Source organism: Hyperoodon ampullatus (assembly GCF_949752795.1).
Source record: "Hyperoodon ampullatus genome assembly, chromosome: 14".
NCBI lineage: Eukaryota > Metazoa > Chordata > Mammalia > Artiodactyla > Ziphiidae > Hyperoodon > Hyperoodon ampullatus.
The window spans coordinates 27,938,886-27,958,909 of NC_136927.1; the positions used below are offsets into that span (position 1 = coordinate 27,938,886).

Here is a 20,024-nt window from a genome sequence, read left to right on the forward strand (position 1 = left end):
AAGTGTCTCTGGTCATTGCCTAATGTCTCCTGGGGAGCAGTCCCCCTGCTTAAGGACTCCTGATGCAAAGCATGCAGCACCGTGCCTGGTGCCCACTAGGTCTGAGTGTCGCTCGGTTTGTTCTCTGAGTTCTGGTTTGGAGAAGAGGATGCCTTTCAGGTGGAGCACAGAAGTCTGAAGCCATCCTAGGTCTTCTCACAAGCCCACTTCTGCTGAGTGTGAGGCACGTGTGTATACAATGCAGAGACCTGGTGATAGAAAGCACATTCTGGAAAAGATTCTACCGCACCTTTCTTCCACCAACCTTAATGCCGCCGATCTCCAAGTCTGGCTGAGCCGCCCCCTCCTTGGTTTAGGTAGAAGGCACCCCCTTTCCCTCCCTACTTCACCACCAACTGTATTTCCTGCCCAAACTATCTGTGCAACAACAGCTGCTTTTTTTTTTTTTTTTAACATCTTTATTGGAGTTTAAGTGCTTTACACTGGTGTTAGTTTCTGCTTTAAAACAAAGTGAATCAACTATACACATACATATATCCCCATATCTCCTCCCTCTTGCATCTGAACTGATGTCCCCATATTTCATGATAACTCTGCCACAACGATTAGAAAACTTTTTCTGCAAAGGGCCAGATGATAAATAGTTTAGACTTTGTGGGCTATATGGTCTCTGTCAGAGCAACTCAACTCTGCCATCAGAGCACAGTGAGCATGGTTGTGTCCCAATAAAACTTTATTTACAAAAACAAGTCACGGGCCAGATTTCTTCCAGGGTTCATTTGCTGATCCCTCTCCCATCTCCCCACCCCCATCCTGTTGCCAGTGAAGCCTGACAGAGCCCAGAGTCCACTAGCCAAGTATGCATTCACTTAGGAAACACCAGTGTATGTTGACTTTGCAGCCAGCGTGCTGCTGAACCCTGGAGATGGAACAGAGAATGTGACACAGTCTCCCACCCTCAGGACACTCACAGGCTAATCAGCAGGTGATAGCGGTACCTGGAGTTACGTGGGAGGTGACCACAAGCTGCAGTGGAGTGTAGAGGGCAGGCAACAGATGTGGTTTAAGTGTCAAGGAAGACTTGCTGGGAAGCTCTTGATCCGGGACCTCAAAGAGAAGGCAAGGAAGGCTAGCCAGGGAAGGGAGTAGGGGAGGAATTCCCAAGCAGAGGAGGCAGTGAACAGGAAGACGGGATGGTGTCGAGAGGATGGAGAGACCATAAGCTTCCTGAGGGCAGGCCCTTCCCGCTCCAGTACAGAGAGAGGTCAGATCCTAGCAAGCAGCTGTTGCTGTTTTGCAGCTTGTAGGATTGGTTCACTCCTCCTGAGACTGCTTTGCAGTGAGGAAAGGCCACGTGGGCACATACGTACCCGTGAAAGTGTTTCTACTGAAGGTGGAGAAAGTAAAGCTTTGTCTTTTATGACCATCTCTCTCTACCATTGATCCTGTGATCATTTCATGCTCCCCTGGAGTTTTCACAAGTCTATTTTTCAAGTCAGAGGCAAGCGAGGTGGGAGGTAGGGGAGGCTGAAACAGACCTTTGGGCAGAAGTGGAATCTGTCCCAGTGAATTTCTCTTTGGAGCGTTCTCAAGGTCCCAAAGTTTCTAGGGTTTCTTGTCAGCCAGAAAGAAGTAGCATCTGTATGGACTTTTCTGTGCACAAGGATGTATTCCTTGAGCAGCCCTGTAGAAGAGAAGAATGCTAGTCGGCTTATATATAGAAGAGGATTTTTTCTGGTATTAGTCAAGACCTTTTTGGTTGCAAGTAACGGAAAGGCTGGCTTACACTAAATAAGACATTTACTGACTCATGGAACTTAAACAGCAGTGTTACTCACTGCAGGAAAAGCTGGATCCAAGACTTCAAGTGATGTCAGCAGGACTCAGTTGATCTGTTTCTCCATTTCTGGGCTCCGTTTTCCTCTGCGTTGGCTTCTGCTTTGGGGAGGCTCCCTTCAAGAGGCAGTTCTTGGCAGCTCCAGGCTTAACGTTATTTTTCCAGCTGCCAGTCATCATAGTGAAAGAACTTCCTCCCCAAACTCCAGCCAAGTCCCAGGATTAAGCCTCACTGGAGTTGCTAGGGGTTAGGTAGATGGTCATAAGCCCAAGTCACTGTGACCGTTAAGAGTGGAGCCCTCTGGTTAGCCAGGCAGGGTAACATGACCACGTCTAGAGGTAACCAGAGATGGGCCCAGCCACATCTGCACAATGTGGGGACTGGGAGTGGAAGTGGCCCCTAAAAGGAAACCGGGCTTGTCCTTGAAGAGGAGTGAACAGCGAACGGCAATGACAGTAAATGCAGTTTCCCAAGGACGGATGCCGTTAACTTTCCACGCCCATCGATCCAACCCCAGCACAGACAGACCCGCTCAGCCCCAAGTGCTATGAAAACACGTTGCCAAGAAAGAAACGGCTGTTTATTTTTGCTTCCGATGGCACAGACATTTGGAGAAATTAGTCTGGGGGAGGAAAGGGCCTGAGGGGAGTGTTTTCACTTGTAAAATGTTTTAAACTTATCCTAAGTGTCGTTCTCTTCCAAGTGTCATCTTTAACATTCTAATTAAGGTTCCTTCTAAACAAATGCACAGCTCCTTGCACTGCTCTGAGAATAAACTTTCTTCCCCCCTCTCTGTCATAATGGTTTTTGCTGCACTCAAGTTGCTCTGGCTGAAGAAGCTCTCAAATGTTGGTGGCGGGAACCCAGGAGATGTGAGCAGTTCTGACACTTTTGCCCTGGTATCGTTATAGGAGGGCTGAAGTCACATCTAACTGACCACAGACAATGGGAGAGGCAGCTATTTGGTGTGCTTAATTGCTAAGCTTTCTCTCTCTCTCTCTCTCTCTCTCTCTCCTCTTTCTGACTGTGCAATCCCATTTCTTCTTAAGACCGTGGAAAATTTAGACCTTTGGGTTACAGTCCCTGATGCCTTGTGTGTGTGTGTGTGTGTTTGTGTGTGTGTAAGGTAGTAAAGTTATGGGAGTCGGGGTGGAGAGAGAGAGAGATGCTTCCTGAAATGGAAGCATTTGAATTCTTTTTTTTTTTCTTTTGACTTGCCTATAAGTATCACACTGCATGTTTTGCCTAGATGTGAAGGGCGAATTGTTACATAATACTCTGCTTATAAAAAAAATAATAAGTCAGGGAATGGGAGCAGGCATTGATTAATGAGGCTAAGAATTAAGTCCAGCATTTTGCAGAGATACTTAAAATGAGACAATCACAGAAGGCCATCTTTGTCCAAATTAGGCACTGAATTTTCATCAGCTGCTTCATGTTGGCACTGGGAACATCAAACACACACACACACACACACACACACACACACGCTGTGACCATTGCAAGGACCACCACCCCCGTCCCATTATGTGAGCCAAATCACATAAAATGTTGATTAAATTCAAATGCTTACATGAATTGTCTCTCCTCTCAAGAACACACACGTGCAATTTAATCGGTCTTGGCATTTTAAGTATCAAATCAAGGCTCTGCTGTCACCAGCGACAACTACATGCTCACACGTCCCAAAACGGGAATGAAATTAGAAAGATCTGCCAGAACAACCCAATCCAGGAGAGCGCAGACCCTCACAGTGTTTGGCTGTTGGGCTGGAAGATTTGGGAAAGGGTCTTCAACCCTTCAGAGCCTCGATTTCTGCATCTGTACAATGGGGCTCTATCTACAATGCTTACTGTTTCCTTATAGGGTCCGGTGAAGATTGAGTGGGATGTATCCATCTCAGGCTCTTGGCAACCGTGCTGAAACCCACGAAGCATCCAGGGAGCAGTTGTCCTTGTGCCTGGTGGGGGGGAAAGTTTCTGCTTGGTGCCCGCTCACGGTTTTCTCTCCCTATCTCTCTTTCTGATTTTCCAGGGTAATCAGGAAGCAGCAGCTGCCCCTGACACAATGGCTCAGCCTTACGCTTCGGCCCAGTTTGCCTCCCCTCAGAACGGCATCCCCGCGGAATACACGGCCCCTCATCCCCACCCCGCACCAGAGTACACGGGCCAGACCACCGTTCCCGAGCACACGTTAAACCTGTACCCTGCCGCGCAGTCGCACTCGGAGCAGAGCGCAGCGGACACGAGCGCGCACACCGTCTCGGGCACCGCCACAGTAAGTGCGCACTGGCCTCAGGGGGCGCGCTGGGACCCCAAGGTTCCGGGAATGACAGCGGGGCGCACCTCCATGCAACTGGTGGGGGGGTGGGAGGGGGGAGGCTCCCTCCCGCAAAGCAGCCTCTAAGCTCATCCTTGTCATCCCAGCCCCGCCTAGTTCACCTTACTTACGTGCATCTTCTCCTGGCACTGATTTAAATCAACACATTTTCCATTAACCGCGTGTATTTGTAAAGGGAAACGTTTATCTCTTTTCTGCTTCTATAGTTTAGCTTTTTCTGGAATTATGTCATCTGAGGGGAATCATACACTATGATTATGAGATTGTGACAATATAACCTTTTTTTTTTAATGGCTTTATGGAGATACCATTTACGTACAATGAAATTCACCTATTCGAGGTGGACAACTCACCGATTATTATTGTATTTCCAGAATTGTGCAACCATTGCTACAGTCTAGGAATATTTCCATCACCCCCAGAATGAATCTCCTGCCCATTGTAGCCACTCCGCATTCCCACCCCAGCCCTCCTTAGCCAAATTCGTTGGAAATTCACCCATGTTGTGGCTTGAGTCCCTAACATGGTTTTTATTTCAGAGCCCCCGGGGCTGTGGGTGGCCTAGGCCGCCAAGGGGCAGCAGGAGTCAATTTTGCAGGACTGTTCTGCATTTTGATGGTGGAGGTGACACACCTCTATGCACCAAAAAGTTAGATTTATTGCATATGAATGGATGAAATGGATTGAAAACAAGCAAACAAACTGAAAAGAAACCCTTTATCACCACCATCCATGGAAACTAGTATTGCTGGCTATTCATACAGGACAACCACCCTAAACAAAAATAACGATGAAAATTACACAGTGTTTATTTATGTACCGCCTGAAATAACCACACACCCTGCATACCGTAAGAGGTATATGTACATTTAGGAAAACTTGTTCTGCGGAATTCTTTAGAAGCCTGGACACGTCCAACCTCTAGTCCAGAACACTTTATAGGTGCAAGGCAATTGGGCCTGTTTCTTCTGCCCTCTGAGAAACTGGTATTTGCGAAGAAGTTTATTGGTTTGAAGCATGATATATTTCTTGTAGCCAAAGCAACCATTGACTAGCTTTGCTACCTGGTACCTCACTGATTTGCAGGTTAGGGTTGGAGATTTTTCAAAATAATGAAAATTTAAAATTTTTCTATTGCTTGTCCTCCCTTATTTATTGTGCCAAAATACATATAACATAAAATGTACTGTTTTAACCATTTTATCGTATACAATCCGGTGGCATTAAGTACATTCACAATGTGGTGCAGCCATCACCATTATATACTCCTAGACATTCCCATCACCCCAAAAGGAAATCCAGTATCCATTAGGCAGACGTCCTCAATTCCTCCCTCCCACCAGACCCTGGGGACCACCCATCTGCTTTATTTCTGTCTGGATTTGCCTATTCTGTACTTTTCCCCCAAATGAGATCATACCATTTATGACCTTTTGTGTCTGTTTTTTGCTTAACAGAATGTTTTCAAGGTTCATCCATGCTGGAACATGGATCAGTACTTCATTGTTTTTATATGACTGAATACCATTCCATGATATGGATAGATCATATTTTGTTTATCCATCCATCCGTTGTTGGGCATTTGGGTTGTTTCTGCCTCTTGGCTATTGTCAATAATGCTACTATTGCCTTTTTAGTATTTGGCTGCTATAACTTAGGGATGGGTTCATTAAATGGGTTTGTGGATTTAGTAGGTGTTTACTGTTGTTGTGTTGACTACCTAGTGATGGAGTTGTTTATTTGTATGCTGGTTGTTTTGTCATAATCAATGGTGGTAGGGCTTGAGAAGGTTATTTTAGGGCTAAAAAAGGTCCCATCAGACATCATTTATTAAGCCTCAACATGGACCAACCATACAAACTGCTGTGGAAGTTTCATTCATTCACTCACAAATATTTATTAAGCATCTACTCGGGCCAGGACTCATACTTGATGATGTGGTTGAACCAAACAGAAATGGTCCTTTCTCTCTTGTAACTTAGTGCCAGAGACAGAGAGTAAACATATAGCAATAAAATAGCTGTATAAACATACATTGTGATACGTGCTCTTAAGGAAAAGACAGGTGCTATGGGAGGCTAAAAAAAGATCAGAGGTACCACTTGCAGATGAGTAGTCTGGGAACATTTCTTCAAGGACATGATATTTAAGGGGAAAAGACAAAGCATCCAGGCAAAAGGAATACCAAAGTCAAAGTTTCCAAGGTTGGAAAGAGCTGGGCTTATTCAAAGAACTAAAAAAGAGACAGTACGTCTAGGGCATATGAAGACAGTTTGGCGATGGCAAAGGATAAAATGGGGGCAGCCAGCAGGGATCGTATCCCGCAGACCTAGTGGGTTCCATGTTGAAAGCTATGGGAAGCCATTGAAAAGAGTTTAAGCCAGAAAAGTTGAAGAAATGACATCTTGAAAGAAAGGGTTAATTGTCCCTACCTTAAAGGAAATCTTAATCCAGCTGGGGAGTGGAGGAGCTCAGCATCCTTTTCTCACAAAAAGAACTCTCCAGAGATCAACATGATTACATGTAAATTGCATATCGGATGTCCACAGCGCCCCAGACACTACAGGAGGTGAAATGATGAGCAGGCAGGCTCCCTCCCTTAGAGAGGTTTTGGCCCACTGGAGAGGTAGGATATGTGTTCTGTTACTTGTCATAATGTCGCAAGTTCTAGAGCATGGATTTCCAAGGCTTTAGTGTATTACGATGATCGTGGAAGAAAACACTTTCTAAGAGATCTACCTTAAAATCACTGATGAAGCAATATTATTTCGTAGGCTTCTTGTTGCTGTAACGGAAAACTCAGTAGGGAACGTATCGGCTTATAAAACAAAAAATTCCAGACAAGTGCTGGCTTTAGACACAGCTTGGTTCTTGGCATGCATCTATTAGGTTCCAGCTGCATCCATCTCTGCCTCTTCTTCCTCTTGCTCATCATTCTCCACTTCTGTGTGATGGTCCTTCAAGTTCGGGCTCTTGACATCACACCAGATTCCCAGTGAGAGACTCTTGGATTAGTCCATACAAGCAAGCCTGGGAATCACTCTCTCTCTGGTTTGCACAGTTCAGTGGCTGAAGCAGAAAATGGATGTCTCAGCCATGGGGCCACTGAGGAGCCCCATTCCCAAATACATAGACCAGGGATGGTTCCACCGGAGTCAATGGTAAGGTGCCTTTGGGACTTCTCCTGAAAGGTATTTAACGGACAGCAACTGGTCAGCGCCAAAGGTAGTATGGTGATGCATTTGTATGGATAGGCCTGAATTGATTCATTTGTTGAGTGTAGGGAATGGAGAGAAGGTCAAGGACTGATCACTGGAGAACTCATAGGTGGTGAGGTTTGGAAGAAAAAGAGCTGTTGAATGAGATGTAAAGAGGGTACCCAGATGGGGGGTTGAACCAGGAGAGTGTTGTCATGGCAGCCTGGCAGGTGTGAACTGAGAAGACATTATTGAAGCTGGCAGTGTGGACATCACTGAAGACCCAGGAGAAAGTAGCCTTAGTAGAGTATTGGGGGGAGATGCCAGGAGTTGAAGAATAAATGGGAACTATCAGAGTGGGTATGTACAGTACCATTGTAAGCATTTGGAGGGAAGAGGAAAAAGAAAAGATAGCAATGGAAGAGCACAGATCTCAGAGAAAGCAGTTTGTAGGAGAGTGGATTTTGATTCACTGTTTACACCACAGAGAATTGTGATGGGGAGGACAAGGAAGAAGAGATAGGGAATGATGACTCAAGAGGGAAAGCGACAAAGTATTTTAGAGGAAACAGGAAGCAATATGATCAAGGGTACACAGATACAATAGGTAGTCTGGGAAAGGAGAAGAAATACTTTATTTTTTACAGCTCTATTGACGTATAAATGACGTACAGCAAACTGTGCATATTTAAAGTGTGCAATTTGATAAGTATTGACATACGTACTTAACTGTGGAACCATTGCCACTCTCAAGATAACAGACATGTCCATCATCCCCAAAGTTTTTTTTTTTTTTTTTTTTTTTTTGTAATCTGGAAACCACTGTATTGTTTGTTTGTCTGTTTGTTTACATTGAAGTATAGTTTATTTACAACGTGTTAGTTTCAGGTGTACAGCAAAGTGATTTGGTTTTATGTATTTATATTCTTTTTCATTTTATATATAGTGGTTTGAGTAGTTTGTATCTTTCCATCCCAAACTCCTAATTTATCACCCCCCCTTTTCCTTTGTTAACTGTACGTTTGTTTTCTTTGACCATGAGTCTATTTCTGTTTTTGTAAATAAGTTCATTTGTATCATTTTTTTTTAGATTCCACATATGTAAGTGATATCATATGGTATAATATTTGTCTTTCTCTGTCTGATTTACTTCACTTAGTATGATAATGTCTAGGTCCATCCATCTTGCTGCAAATGGCCTTATTATTTCATTCTTTTTTATGGCTGAGTAATGTTCCATTGTATATTATATGTAACAGTATGGAGAGTCCTTACAAAACAAAAATAGAGTTACCATATGATCCAGTGATCCCACTCTTGAGCACATATCCAGGAAAAACTATAACTCGAAAAGATACATGCACCCCTCTGCAATCTTCCCTCTCCACCTATGTCTCATTCCCAGGAACCAACTGATTGACTCCTATAGCTTAGTTTTCAGTTTCTAGAATTTTCTATCAGTGACATCAAACATCGTATGCTCTTTGTTTTCTGGCTTCAGTCACTTAGCATCGTGGTTCACAGATTCATCCATCTCATTGTATGCATCAGTAGCCTACTCTTTGCATACCATTACGTAGAATGTGCCACAATTTGTTGATCCATTTACCTGTGGATGGGCATTTGAGTTGTTTTCCATTTGGGGCCACAAAAAATGGCCAACATTACAAATAAGGGCTCCCATGAATATTTGAAAACATTTCAATTTTAAAACAGAAGAGAAGTGTCATGGTCCATTCTGGCTGCTGTAACAAAACACCACACACTGGCTTATAAACAGCAGAAATTTATTGCTCACAATTCTGGAGGCTGGAAGTCTAAGATCAGGATACCAGATGGTCAGGTGAGAGTCCTCTTCCTGGTTCAGAGCCTCTGCCTTTTCACATGGTGGGAGGAGTAAGGGGGCTCTGTAGGATCTCTTTTATGAGGGCACTAATCCTATTCATGAGGGCTACACCCTCATGACCTAATCACCTCCCCAAAGCTCCACCTCCTAACATCATCACATGGGACTTTAGGATTCCAACATGTGAGTCTGGGACAGTGAATGGGAGACATAAACATTCAGACCATAGCAAGAATGAAGAATAAGTGTGTGAGGAAACAGATAAATCTTGAGATCAAGAGATGACCTGAGGAGGTCCCTCTATACTACCTTCATGCTCACTATCAACTGACAGAGAGTGAGAAAGGAAGGGATTTAGAAGCAACAGAATGATTCCTGAAATTGAGCAGACCTGCCAGGAATCTGGCTCATACAATTCTAGGGTTTTTGAAGGGCAGTAGGCACCTCTCTGACTTTGGATAGTGTGAGTTTGTGGTGAGGCTGGTTATCCGGTGACTTTGTCTACTCCAGCAATGTTTGGGTGGCACATACTGCTTACAGGAAGTCTTCAAGGAAAGAGGACCATGATAAGGTGAAGGAGGAGGGGCTTTGTGGCTGATCCTGAAGGAAGTCTTAGGACATATACTCTTAGCTGGTGTGGGGAAAGAGCAGGCATCCTAAAAGGTGCCATCTTGTTTTCTGCTACAATTACATGCCTATGCTTTTCTCTCTTCTGCCAAAAGGAAAGATGTTTCTGTTGTCTGTGACCTACTTTTGAGTTGTAGTTCCCTGACCTGACTGAGCAGAACATAGTCTATGACAAGTTTCTTCAAACTGTCTCTGCATCCTTGTGCATTTACCGGGGGCACCTTCTCTTCACTTAACCTCAAAGTGCGTCAGAGCCATGGTTCTCCCAACCCCGGAAAACATGGCCCTGTATTATACATCTGATTTATTCCGCACAGGGTAGAGCTGTACCTGAAACAACCCTAACTGTCCTTTGACAGATATGCACCGTGCTTAATGCCAGTCTGAGGCCACTGGAGGGACCATCATTTCTTTGAAAAACGGAGTGGTTTGGGGTAAGAGAAAAGATCCATCCATCTGGTAGGCTCCAAGAACATCTAATATATGCACATGATTTAACACAAAGTGCAGGATCCGTAAAAGGGAAGCAGAATGCACCCAGAGCTCCCAGCCAGAGCTGAGGAAAGTACAGACAGAAAAGACCTATCAGGTCATCCTTTCAGTTCCCCAAGGGCTGGGATGAGTCCCTGCAGGACATTTTTCTGCTGATTGTCTATTTAATGTGGGCCTCCAAACACATCATGGATCACTGTGCTGACAGAGCCAATGCTGTATTATATCAGATACTGCTCCTGACAAGGTATTTTACTCTTGACATATTATAATTAGAGATTTGCAAGTGGTGAATTCTCCATGTATCTCCAATAGCAACTTAACTTCTATTTTTATCACCTCTGCAGTCTGTCTAAAAGTCTCCCACCAGCTCCAGGATCTGATGGGAGAAACAATGTGAGTTTTAGAGCTTGGTCCCTGAGCTCTGGGTTCTGTTGACAGAGAGAGGAACTCTTTAAGGAGCCAAGTTCTTCTTGATCTTCAGTGCTTCCAACTGGAGTGCTAACTGTGTCTCCAGTTTTCATTAATACCTTTAAGAAGATAAGACGTGGCCTGGTGGCGACTTCCTCGTCTTAACCATTTACAGACTGGCTCTGCTTTGGAAGCCAATTGTGCAGCTAAGGTATGGGGAAAATTTCTCAATGCATTCCTTTTTGTTAACTAGCCATTATTATTATTATTATTATTATTATTATTATTATTGCAATTCAGGTTTATGGTTTCAAAAAGTCACACACTAGAAAGTGTATATAATGAAAACTAAAATGTTCTCAGAAACAAGAGTCACCAGTTCTTCCAGAAGTGCTTTATGCAAACACAAGCATATGCCTGTGTCTTAGTCTGTTCAGGCTGCTATAACAAAACTATTATACATCAGCTGGCTTATAAACAACAGATATTTATTTCTCACAGTTTGGAGGCTGGGAAGTCCAAGATTGTGGCACCAGCAGATTTGGTGTCTGGTGAGAACCCACTTCCTTGTTCATAGAGGGCTGTCTCATTGCTGTGTCCTCACATAGTGGAAGGAGTGAGGGAGCTCACTGGGGCCTCTTTTATAAGGGCACTAACCCCATTAATCAGGGCTCCACCCTCATGACCTGATCATCTCCCAAAGGCCCCCACTTCCAAATGCCATCACCTTGGGGGCTAGGATTTCAACATATGAATTTTGGGGGAATACAAACACTCGGTTTATAGCAGCCTGCTTGTCTATTTCTCCCTCTATCTCTAGTTTATCTCTCTCTGTCTCTAATTCAATCTTTACAAACTTCTAACTTCTCACTAGTTCCATTCCCAAAAGGACAGAATTAAAATCTACTAAGCACCCGCGTTGGCACCTTTTATATCTGGGAGATCGTTCTGTATCACACTTCGCATTCTTTTGCATGTTTGTCTGCTATCTTACATACAGAGGTCTCCCACTGATGGAATTTAGGTTGTTTCTGGGGTTCATTTTGCAGTGTCATTATTCCCAGTCAAGCTGTAGTGAGCAGCTGGGTACAAATATCGCTGTCTACCTCCAGTGTCTCTGTGTGAGTTGTTAAAGGTACATGGGTTTAAATGTAGACATTACCCTCCAGAGAGCCCACGTACAGCCCACAGACAGTCCCGAGAAGGCCTACTGCCTGCAGCCTTGGCTAGCACAACACGCCACCCAACTCAGCTCACAGCCGTTCCACCTGCGTATGCTGGGCTGGAGACACCCCCTCTTTAACAGAAGAAAGTAACTTGAGAGCTGCCTGGTGTCAGGGAAAGGATAAGGAAAGGCTGCTGCCATTGATTGAGGCCTGCTGTGGTCACAGACCCTGCTAAGTTCTCTTTCAACCTCTCATCTCATTTTATCCTCACACCAAACCTTTTACATGATACTAGCGTTCCCCATTTTACATTGAGGGACCAAGTGGTTCAAGATGTCGTGGAATTTGGAGGAGTTGTGATAGCAGAGTAGAGACCCGCACCAGATGTGGCCAGTTCAAAGTCTAGACTTTCTTCAATCTCCAGGCTCTTCCCTACAAGTTCTCCTGGCCAGCAGCTCAGATGACCAGTGCCTGGGACCAAAGTGAACAATCTAGAACTCACCCCAAGGCTGGGTCCTTCAGCCTGCTCTCCAATGTAAAGAAGCAGGTCAGCTAAGAACCTGGAATCTGGGTGTGTCAGGGTTCGCCCGTCTCTTTACCATTTCCGAGCTGAAGGTGCTTGGGCTGGTTGTTTGACCTCTCTGCTCTTATAGTCCTACTGTTCCCTTCCTTCACAGTGGCCCTGCCCTTCTCCAAACACCCTTCCTCTTCCCTTCGAAACAGTCATCAGAGACAAATTGCAAAGCACCAGAGAGTCCTTCTTCCTGTTGGAGGACTTTGGCATCCCCTGCTTACATTTAAAATTTGGCAAAATCACTGAGGGATGCCAATCTAAAAATAGGGTAAGTAGCTACATCAAAACAGCAGGCAAAGAATCACAGTCTCCGAAATAACAATTTTTGCTCGTTGAACATCAGGCTATGTTGTAATCATTTTACATGCACAATCTCAAGTCATCTTGACTCTCCATCACCAAAAAAAAAAAAAAAGAAAAAAAGAATAAAAGTACGTTAGGAGGCATTGTCATCGCCATGTTACAGTTGAAAAACCTGAGGCAAGTAACTTCCTGAAGGTCACTGTAGCTAACAGGTAGAAACCAGGGCTCCAAACCAGGTGTGGCAGACTCAAGATCAAAACTCTTTAGGGCTTGAAGCCCAGAAGGCATCCCCAGGCAGGCCTGGGCACATACTCTGGGCTCTTCTGTGTGTCCAGAGATGTGGCAGAAAAGAATGCTTTGCCTGGGAATTCCTCATTTCACCCTGGGAAGGGCCCCAGCAGACCCAAGCATGTGCAATATTACAGGCTTAGCGCGGTCTCTTGTTTGAGACCGGCGCCTTGAGCAAACTCCAATAATATGTTTCAGTGGCTTCAAAATTGTCTTTTCAGATGACAGTGTAGCTGAGCTGTTTTGTCAATATCAGTTCTGCTCTCCTAAGGTTCACATTTACTTTAAGGACACAGGTACTGCTTCTTGTTCCCTCGTGAGGCTGAGTATTAATGCCTTTGCCTCCTGTCTTTGCTTTAGAATAAATGGTCTGTGGTTTTCAGGATGAATTAAAGGCCTGTGTTACCCAATTCCAGGGCCATTTTACTGTTCCAGAGCCTCTGTTGACCAAAGAGTGTCCCGTCCTGGTGGCCCAGGAGACACCACTGAGCCCAGCTTAGGATAATTCTAAAGCTCTGAGCATCAGAGACTCAAGTCCCTTTGTAGGACCAGGCTACAGCCTTGGATTCTGGGAGAATTGAAGGTTCTCATGACAGGTCAGGAAAAATGACTCTGGAAAAATAAATACCCTTAGGTGTTACCAGGAGAAGCTGGGAAGCATCACGATACAGAGCTGGGAGTTCCCCATCCCGGTCCTGACCCAGGTTGGGACCACTGGCATGTGATGGAACCTCTCTGAGCCTCACTGTTTCCCTCTGTGTATGTGAGGCTATGACATCCTAATGAGATAATGCCAATGAAGGGCTTGGCACAGAGATGGGCACACAGTAAACGTTCTACCATATGAACCATTATAATTAGGAAATAATTACATCATTCCCAGTGGGAAATCACAGCATTCTCCTCTGTCCTGAATTCTTCATTCTAAATGTTTTTCAGGACAATAAATCCATCCTAAGAATTGTGACATTTTCTGTGTTAAGGGGGAAATGAAGACTCAAATCCCCACGCTTATTTAAAAGGAATTCTTGTATGTGATGATTTCCATACAAATAGTTTTCAATCACTCACGCCTGAGTTCGGCTGATTGGTACAAGCAAGTCATTGTCCTAAGTCTGGGTCATGAAGAGCAAGGTTAGGATTTATTAAAGGACTCTATGACTGAAGTTTTGTCCATAAGGCTGAAGCCATCTTGCTTTTGCTTAATGAGGAAAGATCAGACCTATTCAGTTTTCTTAGCGGGATTTCACTGTCATATTTCCATTGGAAGTCTTAAGTCATCGGAAACGTTGCATCGTGACTTTGTCTTCACTTGGTGTTTTGTGCTTATTCATACCTATATACATTGTCATCAGTTTTACCTTCTCAGTATGACTGAGCAGTCTGTATCCTTGATTAAGGTGTTAGTCTTTGAGCAAGTGTTAGCACAGTGTCCTTGTGAAGTGCTGGGGGAATGATCAGGTAATTCGAAGATGAAGTGGGCTGTCCACGAGCTACACAAATGACTGGTTAGGGGTTGAAGAACCTTTGCGCAGCTCATGGGCCTCATGAGGTGGTTTCATTGCTTTTGTTTGTTTGTTTTTAAATGGATTTAGATTCAGACTTTAATCTGTTCTGTGGGCAGTATTTGAGTCTCTCGTTAGCCAACCACCAGGTCATGCTCTTAATTTTTGGCCATATATTTTGCAAGTTGATAGTGAATTCCTACAAAGTCTGTGCTGTATTTGGATTTTAGGCAGGAGAAAGAAGTTGGCTGTGCTTCGTGAACTGAGGGTTCCTGGGGGCTTCAACTAGACCCTTGGAGCGTTAGAGCTGGAGGGAACCACCTATTCCAATCTCCTCATTGTACAGATGTAAGGTGATTACGTAAGTTAAGGGCTGAAACCCAAATACTTTCAGGTCCAGGCAAGTAACATACATATTTGAAAGAGATTAGTTTATGATGGAGACATAGGTAAATGAAATAATTAATTTTTCCCATTAATATAGAAATAATAAAACCCTAGGCATGATGCTATGTGACCCCTTGACGGAGGCCCTTTTGGTAGTCTTGAGGGCACATGGTCCATCCAAAGGCAGTTCCCTGTCAGTCCATCCAATCCCAGCCATATTGGATTGCTGACCCAGCATTACAATATCTTGATTTTTTTCAAGATCAAGCAGCATTTTGGATTTGTATGTGCTTTCCTGTTCGCTCCTGTTTCACTTATTTTTGTTATCTGCCCAGCCTCTGAAGATACTGAGTTTATAACCCCCGATTTACTCTTTGAAACTTCGTTTATTTATTTATTTTTTTAAGCATCTTTATTGGAGAATAATTGCTTTACAATGGTGTGTTAGTTTCTACTTTATAACAAAGTGAATCAGCTATACATATACATATATCCCCATATCTCCTCCCTCTTGTGTCTCCCTCCCACTATTTTTAAACTAAGAGGTGAAATTAGGAACTTTAATCCTTTGAGTGAGACCCTATTTCAGGTTTGTAAAAAAGGCAGCTTGGATGCTTGAGCATGACCGTGCAGAGATGCATAGAACGCTAGAGCTGGAAGCGACCATATGGTCTACATGCTTTCTTTACAAATAATGCCAAGGTTCAGAGACGGAAAGGGATCTGCCTGGGTCACACAGTGAATATCACAGCAGACACCAGAACAGGGACGTCCTATAAGAAAATTTCCACTGCACCGTGCCCCTCCCTCTGCCTCCTACTGGCTGTGACCATGCTTTTTTTCCCTTTCTATCTCCTGGATTCTGTAGTAGCTTTCAAAATTCACTTACTTAGGGTTATCTCTGCATTAAAATGGACAAAGGCCACTGACCCTGACTATAGGAGCAAGCCAAGCTATATGATTTAAGGCTTCATTTCTCTTTGATATGCCGTTTTGGTTCCTAGCCAGAGGTTTCAGCCAATAGTGGACCCTACATTCAGAAAGGCTTCCAGATTTCTAAAAAGAGTCTTTATTTTATCTAGTTCTCTCCTGCAGATCCTGGTGGTTGTGCTGATGGGGATGTGCTCATTCAGTACTGTTATGTATTCCAAGCGGCTCTAGTCCCAATTGCTCTTGGGTCCAAACACTCTAACTAGGGAGTCTGGGTTTCCAGCTTTGCACCCCTGAAGAGTATGGAGGCTTTCAGATTGCCAGATTATAGCCTTTGATGTAGAGCTAGGTCCAGGTCACTGCCCAAGCTCCCAGAAGGGCTGAAGGTCGAAGGGTAGGTTCTGCCCCCCATAGTAAAGTAACCAGACCCTTGTGAGCTGGGTGAGTCTGGCAGATGAGCCAGTCAGAGCGGAGATCCCACAGAAACTCTCATGGGCCCTGCAACTCTTGGGCTTAGGAGAGAAGGTCAACACAATGCAGACACTAATCCGTCCCTCTGATATCAGGAGCAGAATGTATCCAACCTTGAGGACCTGACTCTTATGCGATCTCGGTGTCCTTGAGACAAAGCTACATGGGCAAGTTTGTTCTCCAATAAACCAAAGCTTGCAGACAGTATAGTCCAAAACAAACCAGGCCATCAGGACCAAGATAATATGAAGCCTTAAGTATTGAAGACTTGTTTTGGAAGCAAAAAGGTTTTTTTAAAAAATCATGGAAGTCGTTGCAAATAATACAATTTAACAAGTTTGGGCTGCCCTGGTCTTTTAAAGGGGGGAACTGTAAATCTGCATCTTGACTGGTATATGGGGAAAAACAAATAGAAGTTTTGGAGACTGAAAGGAAGAAAATTAAAAAAGCCGACTCAACTATCCTGTATGAGTAACGTCTAGATAACAGTAACTAGCATGTAGTGAGCATGTGTTAGATGCCCAGTGCAGTGATGCTACCAGCTTTCTGTGCATGATCTGATGGAATCTTACATCATCCAGAGGAAATAGGTACCATAATTAAAACCCCTTGTTACCTAGGTGAGAACATCAGGGCATAGAGAAATCAAGGAGAGTGCCCAGGTCACATCACAAAGCCACTAAGCTCAGAGCTGGGATTGAAAGGCAGCCAGTCCACCTCCAGGATCCGCTCCCTAACTCACTCAGGAGCCACACGCTATGCTGAAAATTTTAGTCACATTCCATAGCCCATCAAGGGATGCATGTGGTGATGCCAGAATGACAGGTGAGGAGACAGCTCAGATGTTAAGTAACTTGCCCCAAGGCCATACAACTAATAAAGGGATGAGTGTAAATGCAAGCAGAGGCCTGGTGGATTCCTAAACCCACATTGTTTGACTTCCCCATCAGAAATAGTTTTTTTACCCTGCTATTTTAAACATGATAATATCATAGCAGACAAGTATCTTAATAATCACTGTCCCCATAATTCTGGATTTATCTCTAAACTGCTTTAATTTATAAACACACAGCATACACACACACACACACACACACACTCTCTTCCATCCCCCAATCACCCCCTCCCCCCACGTGGCATCCAGTGGCCCCTCGGAGTGAAAGGGACCTTCAGACCACTTGGCAAGTTGACTAGAGGAAGCCTGGATCTCCCAGAGAAACTTGCTACAAGGAAATCACTAATTATAACCCAAATTGTATTTGACTTCTGCATCTTTGCTTCACATTATCACACTGTAATTTAAAGAGATTGTTCCCTAGCCTTTTTTAGGGGCAGATATTAACTACCTTTTTTCCTTTTACTAAGAAAAGCGGTGGTGGCAGTAGCACCCGAATGACAGGAGGTGGGTCTCGTCCCCCACTTTTCCTTCTAATTGGCTTGCAAGTGGGAGTCAGGTTAGCAATTATGCAAGGAGTTGCCTGGGCTTCCAGGCAGTGTCTCTGGGTGACACTCATCTGGTGGCTTCACAAAAGAGAAAGAGATGATAGGGGTGGGTCAGGCTGGGTGGACGAGCCCCAGAGAGTCTCCTTGACTCTTGGAGGGGGAAGTTTGGGGACGAGAGGGAGGCAAGGCAGCTTAGTCCTTGAGTTTGGGGGGTCTTCTCCAGTTTTGAATCCCAGAAACTCTTGGCATTGAAGAATGGAGGGGACCTGATCAAAGGTTGGAAAGAGGAGTAGGAAGCATTGCACAGACCCTGGAGCCTTGGCTGTCAGTCTACCTGATCCAGCTGCCCACGGGACCCAGAGGCCCTCACCAGCACAGCCTTCCCATCTTCTCTCCAGCCTTCGCCTCTTCCAGGCCGTTAGTATCAGCGTTAAGTAGCTAGGCCAAGGCTTGGCAAACTGACCAATGGGGCAGTTCTGGCCCACCACCTCCTTCTGTCAATAAAGTTTTATTGGCAGACAGCCATACCAATCCATTCATGCATTATCCATGGCTGCTTTTACGTTACAACAGCAGTGGTGAGTAATTGTAAAGAGATACAGGGCCTGCAAAGCTGAAAATACATACTATTTGGCCCTCTACAGAAAAAGTGTGTTAATCCCTGATCTAGGACAAAGCTTATATATTGTTGCCTGCTGACTTGATTTAGACCTCAGGCCTCCCAATGGAATAAACTGCCTACAATTAAAAATGGGAGATTTTACCATATAACCTGGCTTTGATTAAAAGCGGAAAAGTCTAACAAAACATGGCTATGATGTGCGAATGTTGAAGATGGGCTGTTCCCCAAGACTGCATGCCATAGTTGCCACCACCCCCTATAGTATTTCACCAAACTTACCTTTTCCATCTACCTGGACTGGCCCTCATAGGCATTTGAGTTTGACCAGGGCATCTGGGTCTTCTGGATTATTCTTTAATACAATAATTCTAATTTCTCCCCTGACCTGCAAAATAAGCTGCATTTATTTTATTCTTCTCCATCAAACTGGACTTCCCTGTGGAACTCTGGCAAGAAAATAAATGTTTGCATAATGCCAGAATTTAATGAATTCCAGAGTTATATCAGAAATGTAGCATCCCCTTCTACCTCCAAATGTATCCATACACACATGCAGTGCCCACATTTTCAAAAAAAATCCTTCTTTGAAAGTGAAACCTATATCACTGTTGACTTTGATTTAAATCAGAGCAGGAGTAGCAAGTGTTCCCATCTTCTGAGATGATGAAATGAATATCAGAAGTGTTATTATTAATAGAGTAAGTATTAATAGTCTGGGGTAATGTATTCAGACTTTAAGTCCGTTATTCTAAACCTAGTGGCACGTAGGGTTACCCCCATTTCACAGGCAAGGAAAACAGAGACTCAGAGGTGATGAAAATTGCCCAAGCTTGTACCATCAATAAGTGATGGGCACAGAACTCAAACCCAGACCTGGCTGATGCCAAAAGCACTGAACTGCTCTTCCTAATACACCATGGCAGGTCTTTACACACATAGGCACAGGCAGTGGAAATAACTCTTGACTAAAATAGGCAACTGGGGCCCAGCTCTTGGGCTGACATGAGAAGGTGGTAAGAAAGCCCCAAGAGATCACTTCTCCTGTGGCTAGAACAGCTGATCCCCAGAAGAGCCTTGAAAGGCTTGGTTAGAGCCACCGAAGGTGAGTTTTTAGCGAACAGTCATTTACGCATCTTTCATTGCTCTCAACCAATCTGCAGAGAATGTTTTTTCCACTTGCCTTAGCAAGAAGGAGAAGTTAGGTTGAGTGGCTGGGGGAAATCACATGTTTCCTTTTCAAAATAAGGGTTCATAGGGCAGGAGCCTACCCATGGCGAGGGAAGCCCTAGTAAACAGGATCCAGGTTTTGTTTTGCAGCTTAGTTCTAGCAGAGAGCCCAGCCTGGGCCGCACAGGCATCTGGACTTACCCTGGGGTGTGTGTGGGTGTGGGTGGGTGGCACTTTAGGAAGCCCTGTGCTTTTCCTTCCGCAACTTGGGTGGTGAGTTGCACAGGCTTTCTGAGGATTCACGGTGGCCTGATACTGGGGCTGAACCCTTGATAACGACACCGTAGACATGAGATAATTACAGATCTGATACTTCCCAAGTCAAGCTAAGTGGACCTCTGATTATTATTCTGAGTAT

At 44.4% G+C, this 20,024-nt stretch overlaps 1 protein-coding gene across 20 annotated transcripts in view; it reads left to right on the forward strand.

Annotated features, from left to right (window-relative positions):
- Positions 1-20,024, forward strand: part of RBFOX1 (RNA binding fox-1 homolog 1) — a gene marked incomplete at both ends in the record, with an annotated part of 621,309 nt that overhangs the window by 437,588 nt on the left and 163,697 nt on the right. For 18 of the 20 annotated variants that reach the window (XM_079718519.1, XM_079718522.1, XM_079718524.1 and 15 more), the window contains one exon: positions 3,872-4,114. In XM_079718519.1, coding sequence (XP_079574645.1) covers positions 3,872-4,114 — 243 coding nt within the window. Of the gene's footprint in view, positions 1-3,871; positions 4,115-20,024 lie in introns of those variants that run through there. The other 2 variants (XM_079718523.1, XM_079718521.1) reach the window with 1 other exon arrangement.